Consider the following 19,074-nt stretch of genomic DNA (forward strand, 5'->3'; position numbering starts at 1 on the left):
ATTCTAGCCACTGGTGCTTGACTTTCTTTTTGCCATGCAGGAAAAGAGCAGACGCCGTCCCTGCGCGGTCTGTGCGGGTCTCTCACGTCCGTCAACAGTTTCAGGTCTCTGGCCAGTCTGAGGTCCAACGAGTGTCTGGCCAGTCCCGCCGCAGAAGTCAACAGCCCGGGCTTCACCCCCACATAAGACCCCAGGTCACAATTTAACCAGCATACTATTACTTTGCTCTTTGTAGAGATGTACGTTGTTAGCGTGCCTGCGCCGACATGTTTTAGCATGCTGTCGGAATGAGCTCACTCCGGCGAAGCGCTCTCTGACATGATGTAACTTATAACTTGAATGCTTTTGAAAGACGTATTTCACGTGCCAACATTGGAAGAGTTGGTCTCTTTGTTGCTACTAATTGTTCTTGGAGGATCGTCGCTATGTGCACTTTTCTCATGCATTACCGTATCAGTTTTAATATTTTTTTTGTTCTCAGGTGTTTCTGTGCCTCTGTTTTCAGTATCGTGCACAATGCTGTATTTTGTTCTCAGGTCATGACCATTATGATTGATAATCCGCCCTCAGTTTAATAGGCGTGTGTTCCCTTTAATTATTTAGATTCCGATGCCGTTTTTGACTTGGGCTTGTGATGACTGTGAAAGTCGGGCCTTCAGGCTGTGTAGCTCAACTCTACTGTTTGCTTTTAGTTTATGGCGTCGTTCATTTGCACACATATGAATGTTTTATGGCTTTTTATCCTTCATTTTGAATAAACTTTTGTTTGGAGGGGGAAAAAAAATCTGATTTGGGCACATTTCATGGTTAAAACATTTTAATCAAAATCTTGCACACATATATATTCACTGGATGTAAAAGTGTACTCAATTTTGCACAATCAGAGGTAACCTACTTGCTAAATCAACCATCATCTCTGTAGTGAATTGGCACCATAACTGGGTTGCGTTGATTTTTGATCGATTAGACATGTCTTGAAGCAGCTGAGTCAAAATAGTGCGCACTAACAACGGAGGTGCTGTTTAGTCTCGTTCTGTGTCGAAAGAAGTCAAATAATAGCATTAGCTACAGGAAATGACAACGTGTCCTCATTGGCAAGAGATTCTGCTCAGTAAAACACTGCATCTCAACAGTCACACATTTTTCCATCCAAATAAAACATTTAAAAAAAACATATTTGGATTCATTAATAATGAATGCAGTCAAAAGCCCATCCCTCGACAAAATAACAGGCATAATGTAAATATATATTTGTAATAAAATACATTTTACAAGTATTCATAAATGGACTTTAATATTCAGTGAACCCCTGCTTATTCACAGTTGGACACGCAATTTTATTTAAGATAAACTCAGTAATTTGCTTTTCCAAAACAAGTCTGCTTACTGTTTTTGTGCTCTGGCCACAGCAATAAAAGTAACAATTTGGTGACATCTGGTGGAATTTTGGTGTTAAGTTTAACTCATCGGCAGTATCATTTCTCCAGCTTTTGAGATGCCCTGTTTTGTTGGTGGTCCTTGAATGCACCATGTGGCACAGTCAAAAATGAACCTGAAAACATTTTTCCTATTTCTATTCTATTCTATTGCTCATGTGAAAGTGGTTTGTTGGTGTTGAATAATTCAACTACTGATTGCAGTCGTATGATTACATGGTGCATGGTGTTGATGCTTTATGATCCTCTCCATTTTAAATGTTTTGCCACTATCTTTTAGCATCTATACGAAATGAGTAATCCCTCAACAAGGCTCGGTCCCATTCGTAGACGAATACCAGGGGTTCACTATATTTCACATTGTGCAAACACGTTTGTGTCATAAAAGAATAATAAATCATAAATACTATAATATGCTTTTAATAATTTCTCCACTCAGTTACTTTAAAGCCTGGTGTTGGAGCGTGTCGGCTCATCACATTTCAGGTGTTACTGGTGTGCATTTGTCCAAGTACCCGATCGTGGTTGTACTTGCGGAAAAAATCCTTCCCCAGCTCGTAGCTGCTGATCATGATGGCGCATGCCGGCGCCACTTTGCTCACCCGAGGGAGGAAACCTGGCCAGGAGACGAGCGGGTAAGAAAACGATATTCTGAATGACAAAATGTTGACGTGATGATGCAAACCTGCAAACAGGCCTTGAACGCCGTGCTGCGTCACAATCTTCTTCATCACAGTGATAGTGGAGGAGGCCTTGTGCGATACTGTGGACGGAAACTAATGAGTGATATCGGGAAATGATTCCAATTCAAAAGAGAAATGTTACATTGAGGCCATATTTACAATTCATCGCTTGCAGCTCCCCGAGTTCCACCTGCCTTCTGGTTTTGACCACATCAAACGGCAACGTTAAGATGGACGCAATCTGAAAAAACACGTAAAGATATTAAAATTAAACATTTAATAATTTACTACTGCAAGTGAGTGAACGTCATCCGTACGTTCCCGTCCACCGCACTCACCGTGCCGGACGTGGCGCCGGACACGAAGGTCATGGCAAAGGTGGGCTCCCTGGTGCCGTAGCGCTGACACAGCCACTGCTTGCCACGCTCGTAGTTATACCAGTACATGGCGGAGAAGGGAACGTCCCGGAGCAGCGTGGGCCCCAGGCCTCGCCACAGCGACAGCCAGCCTTCCGCCTGCACGGCCGTGCGCACGCAGGTTCTCAGCTGCCGGTACGACAGCTTCTCTGACTGCAGCTTGGTGCGCAGAAGCTCGATTGGGCTGATCACGGAGGCCGCGCCCACTGGCGGATATAGAAGAGGCATTCATTCGCAGGGTGACAAAGTCCAATGCAGTGTTTTTAATACAAATTCTTAATTTGATGCATTCTGATTAACTCATTCACTGCCATTGATGGCTATAAACGTCCAAAATTAATTTTAGCTGTTTCTATTAGTTTAACATATTTTTTCCACTTTTGTTAACAAGAGTGTGAAACCTAGATTTTTTTAATTGTATATTTAGAACAGATATAAAATTTGTGATTAATTGTGAGTTAACTAGTGAAGTCATGCGATTAATTACAATAAGAAAAAATAATCGCCTGGCGGCCCTAATTTTTAATAATCTTTTTTTTTTATTGCATCAGCCGATTACATTTTTAATTGTAATTAATCACATGACTCACAAATTTTAGATCTGTTCTAAATGTTCAATAATTTATTTTTTTTAGGTTTTCATACTCCTATTAACAAAAGTGGAAAAAGTGGAAAACTAATAGAAATAGTTAAAATTAATTTTTGACGTCTACAGCCGTCAACTTTTTTTCTTCCACTTTTGTTAAGAGTATGAAAACCTAGACATTTTTAAAAATAATATTTTATATTATTTTTAAAGAAGATTATTAAAAATGAGGGGCGTCAGGCGATTACAATTTGTAATTGTAATTAATTGCATGACTTAAACAGTTAACTCACGATTAATCACAAATTTTATATCTGTTCTAAATGTACAATAATTTTCTTCTAGGTTTTCATACTCTTAACAAAAGTGGGAAAAAAATGTTTAACTAATAGAAATAGTTCAAATGAATTTTTGACGTCTATAGCCGTCAATGGCAGTGAATGAGTTAAAATCTATATGGGCGTTAAATTACAAAAATGTCAGAGAAGCAAAACTACAATAGATAAACATTACAAAATGATCTTAATATCACTATAATAGTAATAATTAGCAATAAAAGTGTATAATCACACCTCTAGCGACAGCCCCCGACACCATAGGAGCGAATTGCTCGTGTTGGCCCATCTTGACCTTCAATCGCGCACGCAGCTGGTCGTAACAAGTGAAGTAGATGACGGTCGCAGGCACGGCCATTACACTGGAGCGGACGGAAAAAAATAGCACAAACATGAATCTGTTTCATAGGCTGAGATGTGCATGAGGCTGAGAAGAAAAGACGATGTTCGCGCTCACAGGGTTGGAGGAAGACCGCTCCATAAGGACCTGACTCCTTCGTTGCGTACGATCTTGACAAACGCGTCCTGTCGCAACAAATAAGATTACAATCCGATCATGACATTTATGCGTCACGATGGGATTTGTGTTTACCGCTGTGCCATTGAACTGTCCTGATGATTTATACCAAGCCTTGTTGCCATTCGTACACACACAAATGTGGTCCATAAGGCCGTTGCAGTAGACAAAGCATTTTCCTAAGCATGGAGAGAGAAAAACATTAAGGTGACGCGTTACAAAAAACAAAAACAATTGGCAAAAATGTAGTTTACCTTTAGAGAAATTATTTTTCTGTGCTTGAAGTCTGATCTTCACAACATCTAAAGGTGTAACTGGGGAAAGGACAACAAGTGTAAATGTAACATCCATACATTAATTTTCTACATCAGGGATACACAACTGGAGGCCTGCGCCCACACTGTGAGTGACCCCTCAATTTTTTATTATTTTATCATCAATTATAGTGAATTACATAGAGTGTAGAGTGGGCCCAATGTACTTATGTACTTAATGAATGTAGGTAACTTAAGAAGTGTACTTTTTGCTACAACCAGTGTAATAATATAATTATGGTGGCAAGTGGCAACCATGCACTGACCACAAATGTACACATAACCCAAAGTTAAAGGTCATTTAAATTTCATGCAATATTGTGAGTCTCAAGTTAAAAAAAGAAAGGAAAAAAAGTAGTATGTATTGGTAGCAAAGACACTACATTGTATTACTGTATTTTAATGTATTAAATGGCCCAAACGTCACATGTCTACCGCCTCACCAAACAGAGAAGTGAGCAACGCTCCGGAGCAGGACGCCACCATCTGTTGGATTGGAGTAATGCCGTTATCTTTGGCCGGTGCCGAGGGACGTTGATCGCTCATGTTTTCTGGAACATACAGGAAATTACATTGAAGATTTAATTAACAGAATTTAAAATCATAAGGCGTCATGGACCCAAAACCCAACTACGTCATGATATTTATTTATTTAGGCGTAGCGATAGTACTCTGTGGCTAACAAGCTAATAAAAAGACGTCCCTACCTGCCAAAGCACATTCACATCAACAAATCCTTATTTGTATTAAAATAAACATCCCTTCGTGGCAAGCAAGGATGTTGCACAAGTTCCAAAAACGAGATTTAGTCGGAACACGTGTTCAACCTTACTGGTATGGTCACTCCACAACATTACATGATGAAACGTTTCATAACATTAGTTCCCCTCTCGCACATTCGCGAAATTGAAAATAAACCTTTTCACTCGATGAACAATTACATACATGGTCCTCATACTCATACCTATACTGATAATAACTGTTGCTATGTCTTTGATAAATGTATTTAAATATTTAACTTTTTTAAATGTCGAAACATCACATTCGAATGCTACCACTAAAATAGAGATTTTGGTTGTTGCCAGAGTTTGTTTACATCAATCCACAACGTTACTCTTTACATTGGAGACGTCGCATTAAAATAGGGGACTAATCATACAACCGTAATTCATCTGAAAGAAGAAATGAAACACAAGAATGATACGCTAAGAATAAGTAAGTTAAGATAAAACAGAGTGGTTTCAAAGTGATTTTGAATTTTCTGACATGGCAACTTGCTCGTCGGTACCATTTCATTGTTAAAGCGGGAAATGAAAGTGCAGTCAAACGTCGACGTTCAAACTTTCTCAACAATTAACCAAACAATTACAAATGGCAATGGTAGGCGCCACTCTACATACGATATTGAAATACCGCAGCTGAGTCTTTTAATTTACGCCAAAAGTACGAAATGCAGAATCTAGCCGACCGCGCGTAGACCGTCGACGGTAGGCAGACGTACACATTTTTGCCCCGTCGCGTGGTTAAAAGTACGGCATGTAATATAGTCGAAGAGACAGCTACGAATGTTTATACTGCTAGTTTGTACATTTCGCCATTTTGTGTACAAACACAACCAGCTGTCAAATGAAGACTGCGGCACGGGTATGTCGACGTACAGAGGGCGAACTTGTTTCCCGAAAGAGAATAAAAATTATGGCACAAGGCACACAGAGACAAACTGGAGCTCACTGGGAAGGTATTTTATTTACTTATTTATTTTTATGGTAACATAATTGCTCGTCACATAACGTCAATAACATTTAATTTTTTATTTTTTAAAGCCAGGTTCTGTGGGTTTGTCACGCTCACCTCTCTTCACCTTGCTACTGATGTCTTTTTAGGTAAAGCTGGCAAAAGTGGTGAGAAGAAGTCGTCAGTGAAGTCAACGAAGTCCCGTCTGCCACTGCTCAAGCCTTTAGCTGGGAAAGTCTTCTATCTTGACCTGCCGACCAACAGAACAGCAGAGTCGTTGGAGAGAGATATAAAAGACCTCGGAGGGGTGGGTCCATAATCAAGACTTTTCCTGCATTGTAGCATAATTCATATAATATTTTTAAACTTATCTTATTGCGCATTTGACAATTTCTCTTCTCCTTCACAATGCTTCATTCATAGGACTTTTTATATCACAGATAACTTTGCCTGTAGCACCAATTGTTACAATTTTGCTATGAATTAAGTTGTGTGTCTATTTAGGGCATCTTCGGTTTACAAAGGATGCGTTATGTTTTACCTCATGTACAGTTCGTAACCCCGTAATGCCATATGTTAAAAACCGAGAACTAACAGCATGTGTGTTAATGTCTACTTGAATAAATGTCACGTCTCAAATTAACATCTCTTTTTATACCCTCGTCAAATAAAAATAACAGGTTGTGCCACTAGTGACCATTTATGACATCTAACATTTGAATATTTTCCCTTGTCGTGGTCCCAGAGTGTTGACAAGTTCTTCAGCAAAGACATCAAGTATCTTGTATCCAACAAAAGGGAAACTAAATACGTGCAATGCTTGAGATTAGACTCGCCACTTCCCAGCCCTCAATCTGGACAGAGTTCACCTTGCCCACACTCAAATCCACTCCAGCCGGCCTGCGGTAGCGACAACACCAAGAGCAGGTCTCAGGGTCAAGCAGACTCGGTGAGCTGGCTTGGATTGCTTCATTAGTGATAATATCGTTTTTATTAATTTATTCTTCAATTCAGCTTGCTTTGCCATGCTTCTCCAATTTTTCTCTTTTGTTTTTTTTTCCCTTTACAGTTTGTCACAAGCCGTGGGAGGTCGTTAGTAGAAAAAGATGTGAAAGAAAAGGTTTGTTGTCTCTATGCATTTAAATAGCATTCTTATAGAGTCTTGTGCTTCATTTTGCTGATAGAATCTTTGTTTTTAGGATATTTTGCAGACCAGCAAGATTCTGTCAAAGGCTCTGGAGTGGGGTGTAAAAATATTCTACATTGATGGTGTGTTTACATTACAGATATAAACATATATGTTGTCTCAATTATGCGGTGGAACCTCGAAAGTTTATGATGCAGGTTGGCTTACAAGTTCTAATTTATAAACATTTGCAATGTTTTTAGTAATGTTTTAAGTTCACCGTTAGAATTGACCTAAAATGAGAATTTTGGTTGAATTTCAAATTGTCCTACTTTTGGGCCGTTTACTTTGCCGCTCCCACGGTAATATTGGTTAATGTGCCTTTCTTTTGTGCATGACCTAATGTTGATTTGTGCTGCATGTGTAGATGTGTTGAAGTATATTGAGAAGAAAAAAAAGACCATCACAAGCCAGTGTCCAATCCCTACTGCAGCAAAAGCAAGTGCAAAAGTTCACACAGTTCAACAGTTCATAATACCATACATTTCATATTTTAAGACTTGTTCTTTCATTCAATGTATTGTAGGTGAAAGCCGCATCAACAGCAAAACCCACTTGTCAGAAATCCAAAGGTGAATGACTTGTGCAGCAGCTATTGTGTTTTGAGCTATCATTTGACATGTGTAAATATGTACCAGTACTCATAAGTTATTTTTCCACAGTAGGGCGGATCTGTAAACCTTTTATCAAGGTTGAAGATTCAAGCAGGTTAGAGAAAGTAAAATCTTGCAACCGTTTAAAGTAAATATTTTGAAAGTGCTGACACTTCATCCTCAGACAGTACCGTCCGATCTACGTCAACATGACAAGCATGCCGGAGTTGAACCTGAAGACGCTTGCTCCTCATTGTCCCTTCTCGGTTGACAGTAAAGACGCTGCTGGGGATAAACAGCGAGGGAACAGGTAGGGCGGCTTGTTTGGATTATTAAATGAGGAGGACACACAATTTAAGGACTACACATTTACCTCAAACATTTTATGTAAGCATTGTAGCTCCTGTATTTCTTTTCATTACTGCAATCGGTAGTTTGAAATTGAGTTTGACAAAAATATAGTTGGAGTGGCGATATGACCCTTTTATGAAAAGTTAGGGTTTTTTCCCCACATATACAAAAAAAGATTTCTGACTTTAATTTCCTAATAGCTAAAAGGGAGCTATGAAGCAGTGCCCCCCCCCCCCCCACACACACACACTCATTTTTTCTTTTTTTGAGATATGGGAAAAGAATGTAGAAACAATTCCGTTCATGTTGTCTGTTTCTTAACAGGAATTAAAGTAACTCGCTCTTAAAAAAAAAAAAAAACGTAGTCACCAGAGGGGTCCAAAAGTCGCAAAGTTGAAACACTAACTGCACTTTTGTAGATTAGCCTCCTCTCTGTTTGCTCTTATATTTCATTGTGCAAATACTGTAATGTAAAATCGATTAAATACCCAGCCCTAATAGTTTTTGTGATTTCTCCCTAAAAGTGGCAAACTTTTGGCCTGTGAAGGACAAACTGCTGGTCAAAAGAAGAACAAAGACAAGAAAGGAGGCGGCTACTGTGAGTGCTGTATGGCCAAATATGGAAACTTGATGACAGTAAGTCTAATATGCATCAACATTGGAACCACTCGGCTTAATCATATTCTAATATCGGTTCGGGAAAAAAAAAAGAAGCCATAATTCATATGATGGCAGTTATGACTGTGATACAAGTGTATAAAGAAGTTAAACATTCTTCATTAAGAGAACAACATAATATTAAGTATTAACTTACACAAGGACAATATTTTTGGTACCACAGTTAAAGAATGCAGAACATAGAGATTACCTTGAAAGTATTGAGATTGGAATTTGCTCCATAAAAATTATGAAGTGTCCATGCTGTATCAAACCAAATCGTCCAAGATTAGACTGCAGGGGCTATATAGTGGTCTCTCTCTTTTTTTTTTTTTAACTTTCAGTTTCACTTTCACTTTCATTTTGACAAGTTTTATGGAATGTATTTCAGTTGCTAACATTGGCCAAAACACAAGTACCGTGCCCTTGTTTGGGTCAGAGTGTCTTTTCGATTTTACTGTTGTTATCCTATGTTGATTTCCAAGAAATGTATTCCCTGCAGCATGTTTCGCTTTAAATATGGAAACAAACCTATTTTTGATATACTGTCATAGTCAGAACTCTCTGAACTGTCTTTGGAGTTAGTTTGAAGTTCAATATCATTTTGGAAATCATGGTTGTAGAATCTGTCATTTCCTGGCAGTATTTCCTACTTTCACTACTTAATACGTGATTATCTTAAGAATATGATGTGTAAATTACATAATAAAGTTGGCCCCTGGGCATCAACTTAAATTATTACGAAGCACGATACCCTTAACCCTTACTCAAACCTTAACGCTATCCGACCGATACTCCTACATTAATTCTATAAACCATATTTTAACCATAACCGCTCAACTGGATTGATCAGATAAAATGATACTTTATTTAATCCAGCACCTGCAAAGTGAACGTCACCAGTCTTTCTCCAAAAGCGATGCTTACCAAGTGTTGAACCACCTGGTATCACCCCTTCACTACAACTTCACCCGTTTCAACACTTTTATTAAAAGGTAGTATTCCTTAAATGTTTTCATTATATTTGATACTGTATGCAGCTATTTAAATCTATTTACACTTTTTAAAAAAACTATTAATTTATTTTGTTCCTGTCAGGCCCAAGCGCAGTGTTTCGTCTGTTCAACTTGAAATCCAACCATTTGGGGGACTTGATGTCAAAGCCCCAGAGATCATTAAAGAGGAGCAGCACCAACCTGCTGACTGCCCCAAGGAAAGGTTTTCTTTTCAAGGCACTCCACGCCCCCAGTCTGCTCCTCAGCCTCCCAGTGATGGCAGGACTAGTCTGACTGTCTCACACAGGTCAAAACTAAGCCTTACCTCACGTCGTAAACGGCTGTGGCCACTCAATTTGTCGGCATCCTCCCCTCAAAAAACTGCACAGGAAACTGCCCCCTCTAGTGGTGAAAGTGTGTTCCAAAGCCCCCTATTAATTCCTCAGGTCAACTTTGATGCGCAAGTACCTCATACAGACACACACAGACATCAGGAGCCACAATGTAAGTCATACTTGGGAAGCCCCGGTGTCGTCACAGATCAACAAGAGGAGACTGACGGGTACGAGAGGCCAACCAGGCAAGCCGGTGAGAACATCTCAGATCTTGATGGAGAACATCTTTCTTCACAGAGCTGCTCTCCAACCGGCACAGTGAGAAGGAAAGTCAGATATTATAAACGCCAAAGATGGAAACTGGATGCTATATGTGAAGAGGATGTAACAGAATGACACTTGTGACAAATCTCCAAAAGCTCCGGCACTTCTTTTTTTGCTCCACTGATACAATTGAATGTGAAATTCCTGCAGATTTGATGACGAGAAAGGAACAATTACAAAGCACCAGAGAAACAAATATGGAGGGAATGTTGGCAACTAATAATTTAATACTGCTGATTCTACTCCGTGGGCAAGAATGCCATGCCACTCTAAAAAAAAAACCTTTGAGGAACTAAAAATTCACAAATATTTAACCCACAAAAGCACTTTTAGCGTTTTCATAAACCTCTATGAACTCTAATAGGAAAAAGAATATTCATTATCAAAGGTTAATGGACTGACAAAAAAAATTACCAGCCTTGGATATTTCATACTTGGAAATACTTTAACATATAATTAAGCTAGGTATTGATTAAAACAAAATTATAAATCTGTCTGTGAAAATTGAACACAAAAACCCCTAAATACTAAATCAAACAATATGTCTGGGAAAGAAGCTATGTGATGCTTAATAAAACTATATGTGGAAAATGCCTCCAATATCCTGATTCATGGCGTCGCAGCTGATGACTGCGTGAGTCACGAGGAGAGGAGCCGGAGAAACGACGCTTGTTGTGGGGCTTCGCTTCCGATGTTTGTCGGAAGGCCGCAGCAGCTTCCCTCCACGCCTCCACCCCTCTTGCTCATGTGTATGCATGAGGCGTTTCTGCAGCGATCCGCTGGATATTAATGTGTTTTAAGGAGGCGTCCCCTGTCCCGCGTCCCCGCCCCTCCCCTCGACACCCTCCCCTCCCCTCCCCTCCTCGACGCCGAACATCCGCCGTGTCTCGGTGCGCTCAGACGCGCTCGGCGTTTAGTCTCGTCCGGACCCCCGATGGCCTCCGATCACAGGGACTGCATGAAGCCCACCAGCAGCCACGGCTCCATCGTCCCCTAGCGAAGCCCACGCGTGGATTACCGCATTGTTTTGACGTTCTCATCCGTAGCGAGGAAGATGATGATGAAGCTGAGCGCACCTTGGTGGATTTCCCTTTTGTGCGTCTGTGGATTGATGCACGTCGGTCACCAGAGCAACCCCCATTCCATTAATGGTAATCCATCATAATATTATTATTAGTATCACGATTTCAATATCGCGCTGTTATTTATTTATATTCTGCCTCACCTTATTGCGGTTCCATGTTTTCGCAGAATTGGTAAATAAAGAGCAATGGGCATTTTCATACGGGGGTGGATGTGTCTTTTTGTCCTCCACCATAATAAAAATGGGTGGTCTTCCCTCCCCGGTGCAGGTGATGCTTCGTTGAGCGCCAAGACGCCTCGTAAAGCAGGCGGCTGGGTGGGCAAGAAGGAGGAGGACACGGTGCCTGTCCGCCTGCTCTACAGCAGACACAACCGCAGCATGATCGGCCACCATCAGCTCAGTACCCGCGTCATGGCCAGCCCAGGATCCGCTCAGGTACACGCCGCGCTTCGGTGGTGGTGGTGGCTCTTGTTTATTGCTTTGCATCTCACTCTAGTCCAACACGGGAGAAAAATATCAACTCAGTGCTCAAAAGTACCTGCAGGAAAATCGCACATCTGCATTTTCATTGTCCTTTTTAGATCGTTATAAACAATAACAAACATTAAAATCGTCGTCATCATCATCATCAATAAAACATTATTATCATGCAGGATTTATATCCCCTCATATGCATAGTTGATATAAACGATGGAGGATTATGCTGACCATTAGTTAAGTCTTATTACAAAAGCATTAGCCGCCCTTATCAATTAAATTTTACAACTTCCCCATGCATATAAATGCCACAAGTTGCTATTGCACGGCTTTTCCACTAGGGGTCACAACTCGTGGACAATCAGGCATCCTGTAGTCTGCAGAGTAAACCGTGTCAGGGTTATTCATTTAAAAGTTGTGCATTTTCCTCACCTGCTGACTGTCAAAATAAAATAAAAATATATAAAAAATATAAACATTTCTATAATATTCCTTTGTGTTGTTGATTTAATTAATACGGAACTGGAAAGGTCTAATATATAGCAATTCTAATATACAAATATTGCCTCAAAATTGGGATTTAAGTAAGTACAGAAAAAAAGCTAAAGTAACTGAGCATTTCCATTTGTTAAACTACTGCCAAAATATATCTGAATTCATATTAACCACTGAACAACTTTGACACCCCTTCGCTGTTTTCTTGCATGACTTTCTTTAACTCATGGCCAGCCTGACTCGCACGTCTACTCGCTCTACTTGCAAAGCTGCTGAATAAACCATTCGACTGTCCGAGTCGTGTAACCTGGGAGAACATACGAAGCACATGATTGGTCTGTGTATACTGCGTGCATAGAAGAGCTGTCTGAAAAGTGTGCGATTTAAACTAAGAATACAATAAATCCTCCAAAATAGAGTTGTAATACTCAAAACAATCTAATGATTGGTCTACGTGCATAAAGAAAAAAAATCAAGGTCCGGATCAAGACTATTGCTGTAGAGACAAAACATGGTTTAGCAAGAACTACTTGAAAAGCATGTAATGATGGCATTCGCATTCATAATAACCAATCCCGATGGCTGTGACTACGACTCAGTTCAATGATGCGGCGTGTCTGATGGGTTCATCTCAAACAAAATGTCACTTAGCATTATCCAAACACGTCATGTGTCATTTAATGTGTGTGTGGGCTCGCTTGTGCAGGGCTCAGAGAGTGCAGAGGGCTACAGATGGTAGCAGTTGTTAACCCTTTGTCTTGTCTCTTTAACACCTCGGACAAGAAAGCGGCACCCAGCTGCCAAATAGAAACGTGCCATGTAACTCATTCACTGCCATTGACGGCTATAGACGTCAAAAATTCATTTGAACTATTTCTATTAGTTTAAAAAAAAAATCCACTTTTGTTTAACAAGAGTGTGAAAACCTAGAATTTTTTTATTGTGCATTTAGAACATATATAAAATAAAATAAAAAAACTAGTGAAGTCATGCCATTAATTACAATTTTAAAAAATGTAATCGCGTGACGCCCCTAATTTTTAATTATCTTTTTTTTCTTTTTTTAAATCGCGTCAGGCGATTACAATTTTCAATTGTAATTAATCACTTGACTTCAATAATCACCAATTTTATATCTGTTCTAAATGTACAATAAAAATATTTTTTGGGGGGTTTCATACTCTTATTAACAAAAGTGGAAAAAGTGTCAAATTAATAGAAATAGTTCAAATGAATTTTGGACATCTATAGCCGTCAATGGCAGTGAATGATTTAAATGCCATGTATTATTATTATTACCCTGTACACACAGGCCTCCCACATTACAGCTCTAAAGGCAGAAAACTGTCATGTGGACTTTGTCCCCCTATTTTCACAATGATGCCATTAAAACCGAAAATAGATTTTTTGATGGCTGTAGGAGATGTTCAGAAAGCTCCGTGAGAATCGGCACTCATCTGCGACATCACATGAAGAGAGTTTGATCACTTATCGGCTGTTTTTAGCGCCACAACTCTAAATACAAATCCCGTGGTTTTGAAAGGATGTTATTAATAGACTCTCTGGACTATTTTTAAATCTCAGACGCAAACATCAACACCGCCGGCGGAGGAGCAGCAAAAAGTCTTGTTTGGTGGAAAAACAAAGCCCGCAAATGAAACTAGCTTGTGTGGGTATTTGCCCGCTGTGTGTGTCGGCACTTTTTACAGTGTACGGTAGTGTGAGAAGTAATCTCTTCTGTAACTCACAAATCAATGAGGGAAAGAGTTAGTGGATTAAACCGAACATAATTTACGCCATTTCCTCCCATCGGGCATTTCATTTTGCAGATTAGATTAAATTATATACAGTATGCAGTTTACCCACTCATATATGCATTGAGCAGAATAGACACGCTTACAAACAATACAGGCTGTTCTCCTTGGGGAGCTTGCGCTCTAAAGGTCACACTTGGGTGAGCTCAGGGGGCACCAAATCAAACAGACCCCCCCCACCCCCACCCTTAGTTGTGGTCATGCAGCATCCACGTTGTCATGAGTAGCCCGCGGGCGCCATGTAAGGAGGGGGAGGGACCACTGGAATGACTGCTGGTGGGTTCTCGTTGACCCCGAGGGGTGTGGAGTAAATGAATGAATCAAGCCGCGGACACCATCTGTGTCCAACACTCAAGACGAATGAGAATCCACCTCCAGTCAAATCAATCACACACACGCAACCACGGTAACGCACGTCCGTGTTAAAGGCCAGAGATGGTCGTCTGAAGAACATGTCCGTTTTTTTCCATTTCCTGTTTCTGTTCCCTGATTGGACTCTGAGCTGGGCTGGCCAATGAATAAGGACTATGAGTTGGATCTATTGTGATTGGTGTCAAGCATTTGAGTCCATCTGTTATTTACATCCATTTTGATGTTTTTTTTAAAGAATGACAATACAGTTGTAAAGCCAATTTTCAGAATTTAGTTGAACTTGGTATTGTACTAATAATAGGGATGTCCCGTTACATTTTTGAACCTGTGTCAGAGTTGCTTGATTTTGAGTATGACAATACCATCCGATAACTCGCCAATGCACTAAAAAGCAAAAAAAGCGCATTCTAATCATCTTAGCTGTCTTTAGTTCTAAAACTAAGCTCGTTCTGTTTCATCTGGAAATATCTTGGTATCGCATGATTATTTTGTCACTTTATGACCTTTAAAAAAAAATACAAATAAGAAATAAATAATATTTTTTTTCACCCAATACCGATCAGCTGCTAATTACGTGATTGGCCCCGATTTCCGATCACATGATCAAAAAGTAATAATAACTACATTCTTAAAAATGCTGGGGCCAAAAATAACGCAATTTTGTGATTAATCGTGAGTTAACTAGTAAGGTCATGCGATTAATTACAATTTAAAAAATGTAATCACCTGACGCCCCTAATTTTTAATGATCTTTTTTTTCTTTTTTTAAATCGCGTCAGGCGATTACAATTTTCAATTGTAATTAATCACATGACTTCAATAATCACAAATTTTATATCTGTTCTAAATGTACAATAAAAACTTTTTTTTTTTAGGTTTTCATACTCTTATTAACAAAAGTGGAAAAAGTGTCAAATTAATAGAAATAGTTCAAATGAAAAATTGGACCAACAGTGTTTTGCTGTTTTGATATAAAACAAAATTGGGTCAATTTGACCCAATTTAGGTTTTCCCAAAGTTGGGTCAATTGAAAGGTGTACACTCTTAAAACTGGTGGGTCAAAAATAACCCAATTTTGGTCAAAGATTGGACCGACCTGCTATTTGGGTCAATTTAACCCAACTTTGTGTTGTTTTGCTGTTTTGATACAAAACAAAATTAGGTCAATGTGACCCAACTTAGGGTTGCACAACCCAAAGTTGGGTCAAGTTGATCTGTACTGTGTACTTTAAGCATCCTTCGTCCTTGCAAAGGCACTATTTAAATCCAAATTATTTGAAGTCATTATTAATAATATCTCTTAACCCTGGAGAACCCACAGGGTCAAATTTGGCCCCTATAAATTCTGCTACTCAAATAACAAAGACCTTTTTTAAAAAATTTTTTTTACAAATGTAACTTCAAAAGTCCAGAGTGCCACTTCTGACCCCTGCATGGGGCCATCTAGTGGATGAATATTGCACTTACATGAGCCAGAGTGGTGGTGACAAGATGGCTGCTGGCAACATGCTGTTTTGTTGGGCTGGAAATCAATCCAAACAAAACCATCTTCTCAGCAAACCATCAGATGGTAAAATTGTGTTTTTTTTGTTAATCTATTTCATATCATGTTGCAGAATGCCTAGGAGTATGTTTTATATATATATTTTGATAAATTAGCAACTCTGAGCTAGTTCAAAAAACAAGGGTTAAAATTGAAAAAACATATATTTTTGTGTTCAGTGAACTTATAGCAGTCATTTAATGTAGAATTCATAATTTTCCAAAGAAGAAAAGGGTTCTTGGGTTCTCCAGGGTTAAATCAACACAATTAGCAAGCATAAATTCCTTTTTTTGGGGGGGTATGATTTCTTATGTTGGTCTCATGTGCCTGTGTACAACATGGTTAAAAAAAAAAAAACTATAAGATTTGCATAATTTTCAGCAGCAGCGGCAAAGTAGACGAGTTGACGTCTTAATGAACATTGATGTCCTAATAACCCGCAGCCGTCCATCCGTGGCCATTTGTCTGATGCATGAATATGTTAATAACCCATCCCTCCTTTCTTGCGTGTCCCTTTCCAGGTGAGCCACGTGGCCCAGGCCAGCTTTCAAGTGGAGGCTTTTGGCAGGAAGTTCACCTTGGACGTGGAGCTCAATCAGTGAGTTGTTCTCGCCGTCTGCACTTAAATGCGGCCGTAAATCTTCTCTCGCTTCCTTGTCCGGCACGTGGCTGCGTGTGTGCAAGAAAAAAAAAAAAGTGTCAAGTCAGTCGTTTGTTAATGCGATTGCTTTTAGCGTCCGCGTAAGAGTCAAATATACGACGCCGGCGCTTATTTAGCTACTAGAGAGTCATTTTCTGGTGCGTTTACAGCGGACGTGCACGTGTGTGTGTAGAGTATGTTTGTTACGGGAGTGATTGAGAGGCGCCATCATAATGGTACGTGATTTACGGTAAAGGCCGGAGCGCTGCGCTGTCAGACGTTGATATCGATCACCGCTGATGGAAAGCGAGCGACTCGCTTTCCTGCCTCTCATTCTTTCACATCGCCCTCTCGTACACAAAAGCATTATACACACTCGAGCTCAGCTTCTCCGAGGAGGTTGTTTCCATCACTGTCTGTTTAGTAAGCCTCGGTTATACGGAGACCGCAAAGTTTATTACCAAACGAAATACAAAACAAAAGAGAATTACAAAGTTGTGTATTTAAAACAACCACATAGCTTTGCCTTTAATCCACTAGCTGAATTCTAATGCTAACGTGTGGTCAGAAACACCATAGGCATGCGTTAGCCATTAGCATCCAGACAAGGTAACTGCTCACAATCATGTATTTATCCTTTCAAAAAAAGGTCCAATTTGATTTTTTTTTTTTTTTTATTGAACAGTTTGCATTGGGGCAAAAAAAAAAAAATCTGATTTGGGCCGCATTTGCCTGCGATGTGAACGTAGCCTAATATTACTGCTGAGAAGTTGTGATGATGTTTTTTTGGGGAGGTTGGAACCGATTATTGGTATTTCCATTCATTTGATTGGAGAAAGATGTTTTCAGATCTGAGTGTTTTGAATTGCAAAATTAAACTTGTGTCTTAAGGCACCGCTGCATATGTGTTATGTTTTAATATTTTTGCAAAACTTTAGAGGTTAACTTCCTTACGTGAATGTTTATGTTAAGTGAGTTAAGACTGGCCGTTTATTACACTTCCTCAATCGTCATAAAAATTATGGTGTCTGGTCGGTGCTGGATTTCACTTTCCTTTCTTTTCTTTGATCCTTCCTCGGGTCTCCTGACGGCCTCACGGCTCTGGCTGGGTTTTGAAGTGTTCGGTTTCGGTGAACGGTATGGGATTTTTTTAATAGGTTTTAGGTGAACTAATGAATACACACTCACACACACGCACACTCACCCACATACAAAATAAAAATTAATAAAAAAACATATATAAAAAAAAAAAGAGAGAGAGAGCGAGAGCAATGATGATGACATGTCAAATCGGTAAAATTACCGAATGAACAATACTGAGCTCGCCAGAAAATAAAATAAAAATAAAATAAAATAAAATAAAATAAAATAAAATAAAATAAAATAAAATAAAATAAAATAAAATAAAATAAAAATAAAAACAGTGTTTTATTGAAGTCATATTACTTGGATTTACATCTGCCAGTACTGGGATGGCAATTAAAATGTCGTACATGTCATTGTTAATAAAATGTTTTTAGATGGCAACAGTTTGGACACATGACGGATTTTTTGGTCTTTGGCGGTTCTACTGTATCCGTTTAGTGTGAATCCCGCAGCTCATTGTTGAGCGTCTGTTTTGTTGACACGTTTAGCATCTCAGCGTGAACTCGCAGACACAAATACGCACACGCTGCTCACCAGGTGCGCGTCCTTCCGCAGCGTAATCCGCTGCGCTCGTAAGGAAAATCATGAGTGCAATCCCATTTCCAGCTGACCGTCGAAGGGAATTAGCCATAGCAAGCAGCCACTCATTTCTGAGTTTGTGTTTCTGTGGCTTGTTGTCGGGTTTCTCGAAATCTACTCTAGTTCAGGTTTCGCAGAGGTTTTCAATGAGGTAATACTAAAAACTTAATGACCTTACATATACAGCAGTTTATGGTAACACGTGCTAAGAAAGTGAGTTGTCCGTGGCACAGTTTGAAGTAGCACAGCCGTTCTGTTTTGGCTCTGAGCTTGCGATTGTGATTGACACCATCCGTGTGTGTCCCACTTTCTCATTCCCCACGAGGGACACTTTCCCACTTTCGGTGCCTGAATGTCGTCCACTCGCGCACTCCTTCATGAACTGATTCCCTGCAGCAAGGATTTTAAAAAAAATTTTTGACAGAAAACTTGATTTTTATTTACCAGAGTGGCAGCAGAGTT

General features: G+C 39.6%; 4 protein-coding genes across 10 annotated transcripts in view; 3 read left to right on the forward strand and 1 right to left on the reverse strand.

Moving 5' to 3' along the window:
- Positions 1–1,771, forward strand: part of rundc3b (RUN domain containing 3b) — a 32,649-nt gene extending 30,878 nt beyond the window's left edge. Inside the window, exon 15 of the mRNA XM_077575305.1 lies at positions 41–1,771. Within this exon, the coding sequence (XP_077431431.1) occupies positions 41–186 (146 nt within the window). The 3' untranslated portion in view covers positions 187–1,771. The remainder of the gene's footprint in view (positions 1–40) is intronic.
- slc25a40 (solute carrier family 25 member 40) lies at positions 800–6,288 on the reverse strand. Of its 4 annotated transcripts, XM_077575309.1 has the most exons (10): positions 4,995–5,178; positions 4,731–4,838; positions 4,228–4,287; positions 4,049–4,152; positions 3,914–3,981; positions 3,694–3,818; positions 2,458–2,741; positions 2,279–2,360; positions 2,122–2,199; positions 800–2,052 (listed from the first exon to the last, which is right to left on the reverse strand). In XM_077575309.1, the coding sequence occupies exons 2-10, from the start codon at positions 4,831–4,833 to the stop codon at positions 1,919–1,921; spliced, it is 1,038 nt and encodes a 345-aa protein (XP_077431435.1). In that variant the 5' UTR covers positions 4,834–4,838; positions 4,995–5,178; the 3' UTR covers positions 800–1,918. The 4 variants fall into 4 exon arrangements, with proteins under 4 accessions (XP_077431435.1, XP_077431433.1, XP_077431434.1 ...); XM_077575307.1 differs by lacking the exon at positions 4,995–5,178 and adding an exon at positions 6,139–6,288 and having other exon boundaries at positions 4,049–4,287; XM_077575308.1 differs by lacking the exon at positions 4,995–5,178 and adding an exon at positions 5,789–5,905 and having other exon boundaries at positions 4,049–4,287.
- On the forward strand, positions 5,230–11,068 carry dbf4 (DBF4-CDC7 kinase regulatory subunit). 3 transcript variants are annotated; one of them, XM_077575304.1, is made up of 13 exons: positions 5,523–6,025; positions 6,171–6,328; positions 6,767–6,970; positions 7,091–7,141; positions 7,221–7,290; positions 7,575–7,645; positions 7,734–7,779; positions 7,870–7,915; positions 7,985–8,110; positions 8,676–8,787; positions 9,688–9,803; positions 9,907–10,365; positions 10,436–11,067. In XM_077575304.1, exons 1-13 carry the CDS (start codon positions 5,914–5,916, stop codon positions 10,458–10,460), a joined length of 1,596 nt encoding a protein of 531 aa, XP_077431430.1. In that variant the 5' UTR covers positions 5,523–5,913; the 3' UTR covers positions 10,461–11,067. The 3 variants fall into 3 exon arrangements, with proteins under 3 accessions (XP_077431428.1, XP_077431430.1, XP_077431427.1); XM_077575302.1 differs by lacking the exon at positions 5,523–6,025 and adding an exon at positions 5,230–5,502 and having other exon boundaries at positions 9,907–11,068; XM_077575301.1 differs by having other exon boundaries at positions 5,524–6,025; positions 9,907–11,061.
- Positions 11,069–11,344: 276 nt separating this feature from the next.
- adam22 (ADAM metallopeptidase domain 22) overlaps positions 11,345–19,074 on the forward strand; it is a 57,423-nt gene continuing 49,693 nt past the window's right edge. Inside the window, exons 1-3 of one of the 2 annotated variants that reach the window (XM_077575297.1) lie at positions 11,345–11,613; positions 11,815–11,981; positions 16,769–16,845. In XM_077575297.1, coding sequence (XP_077431423.1) covers positions 11,517–11,613; positions 11,815–11,981; positions 16,769–16,845 — 341 coding nt within the window. In that variant the 5' untranslated portion in view covers positions 11,345–11,516. The remainder of the gene's footprint in view (positions 11,614–11,814; positions 11,982–16,768; positions 16,846–19,074) is intronic. The other variant, XM_077575298.1, reaches the window with a different exon arrangement.

Source organism: Vanacampus margaritifer, chromosome 9, assembly GCF_051991255.1.
Source record: "Vanacampus margaritifer isolate UIUO_Vmar chromosome 9, RoL_Vmar_1.0, whole genome shotgun sequence".
Taxonomy (NCBI): domain Eukaryota; kingdom Metazoa; phylum Chordata; class Actinopteri; order Syngnathiformes; family Syngnathidae; genus Vanacampus; species Vanacampus margaritifer.

Coding starts and splice junctions, on each gene's coding strand:
- slc25a40 (XM_077575307.1), bottom strand. CDS start 4,833: ATGAGCGATCAACGTCCCTCGGCACCGGCCAAAGATAACGGCATTACT. Junction 3,982..4,048: donor GACAGTTCAATGGCACAGCG/GTAAACACAAAT, acceptor TTGTTGCGACAG/GACGCGTTTGTCAAGATCGT. Junction 2,361..2,457: donor CCGGCGCCACGTCCGGCACG/GTGAGTGCGGTG, acceptor GTGTTTTTTCAG/ATTGCGTCCATCTTAACGTT.
- dbf4 (XM_077575301.1), top strand. CDS start 5,914: ATGAAGACTGCGGCACGGGTATGTCGACGTACAGAGGGCGAACTTGTT. Junction 6,971..7,090: donor CTCAGGGTCAAGCAGACTCG/GTGAGCTGGCTT, acceptor TTCCCTTTACAG/TTTGTCACAAGCCGTGGGAG. Junction 9,804..9,906: donor TTCAACACTTTTATTAAAAG/GTAGTATTCCTT, acceptor TGTTCCTGTCAG/GCCCAAGCGCAGTGTTTCGT.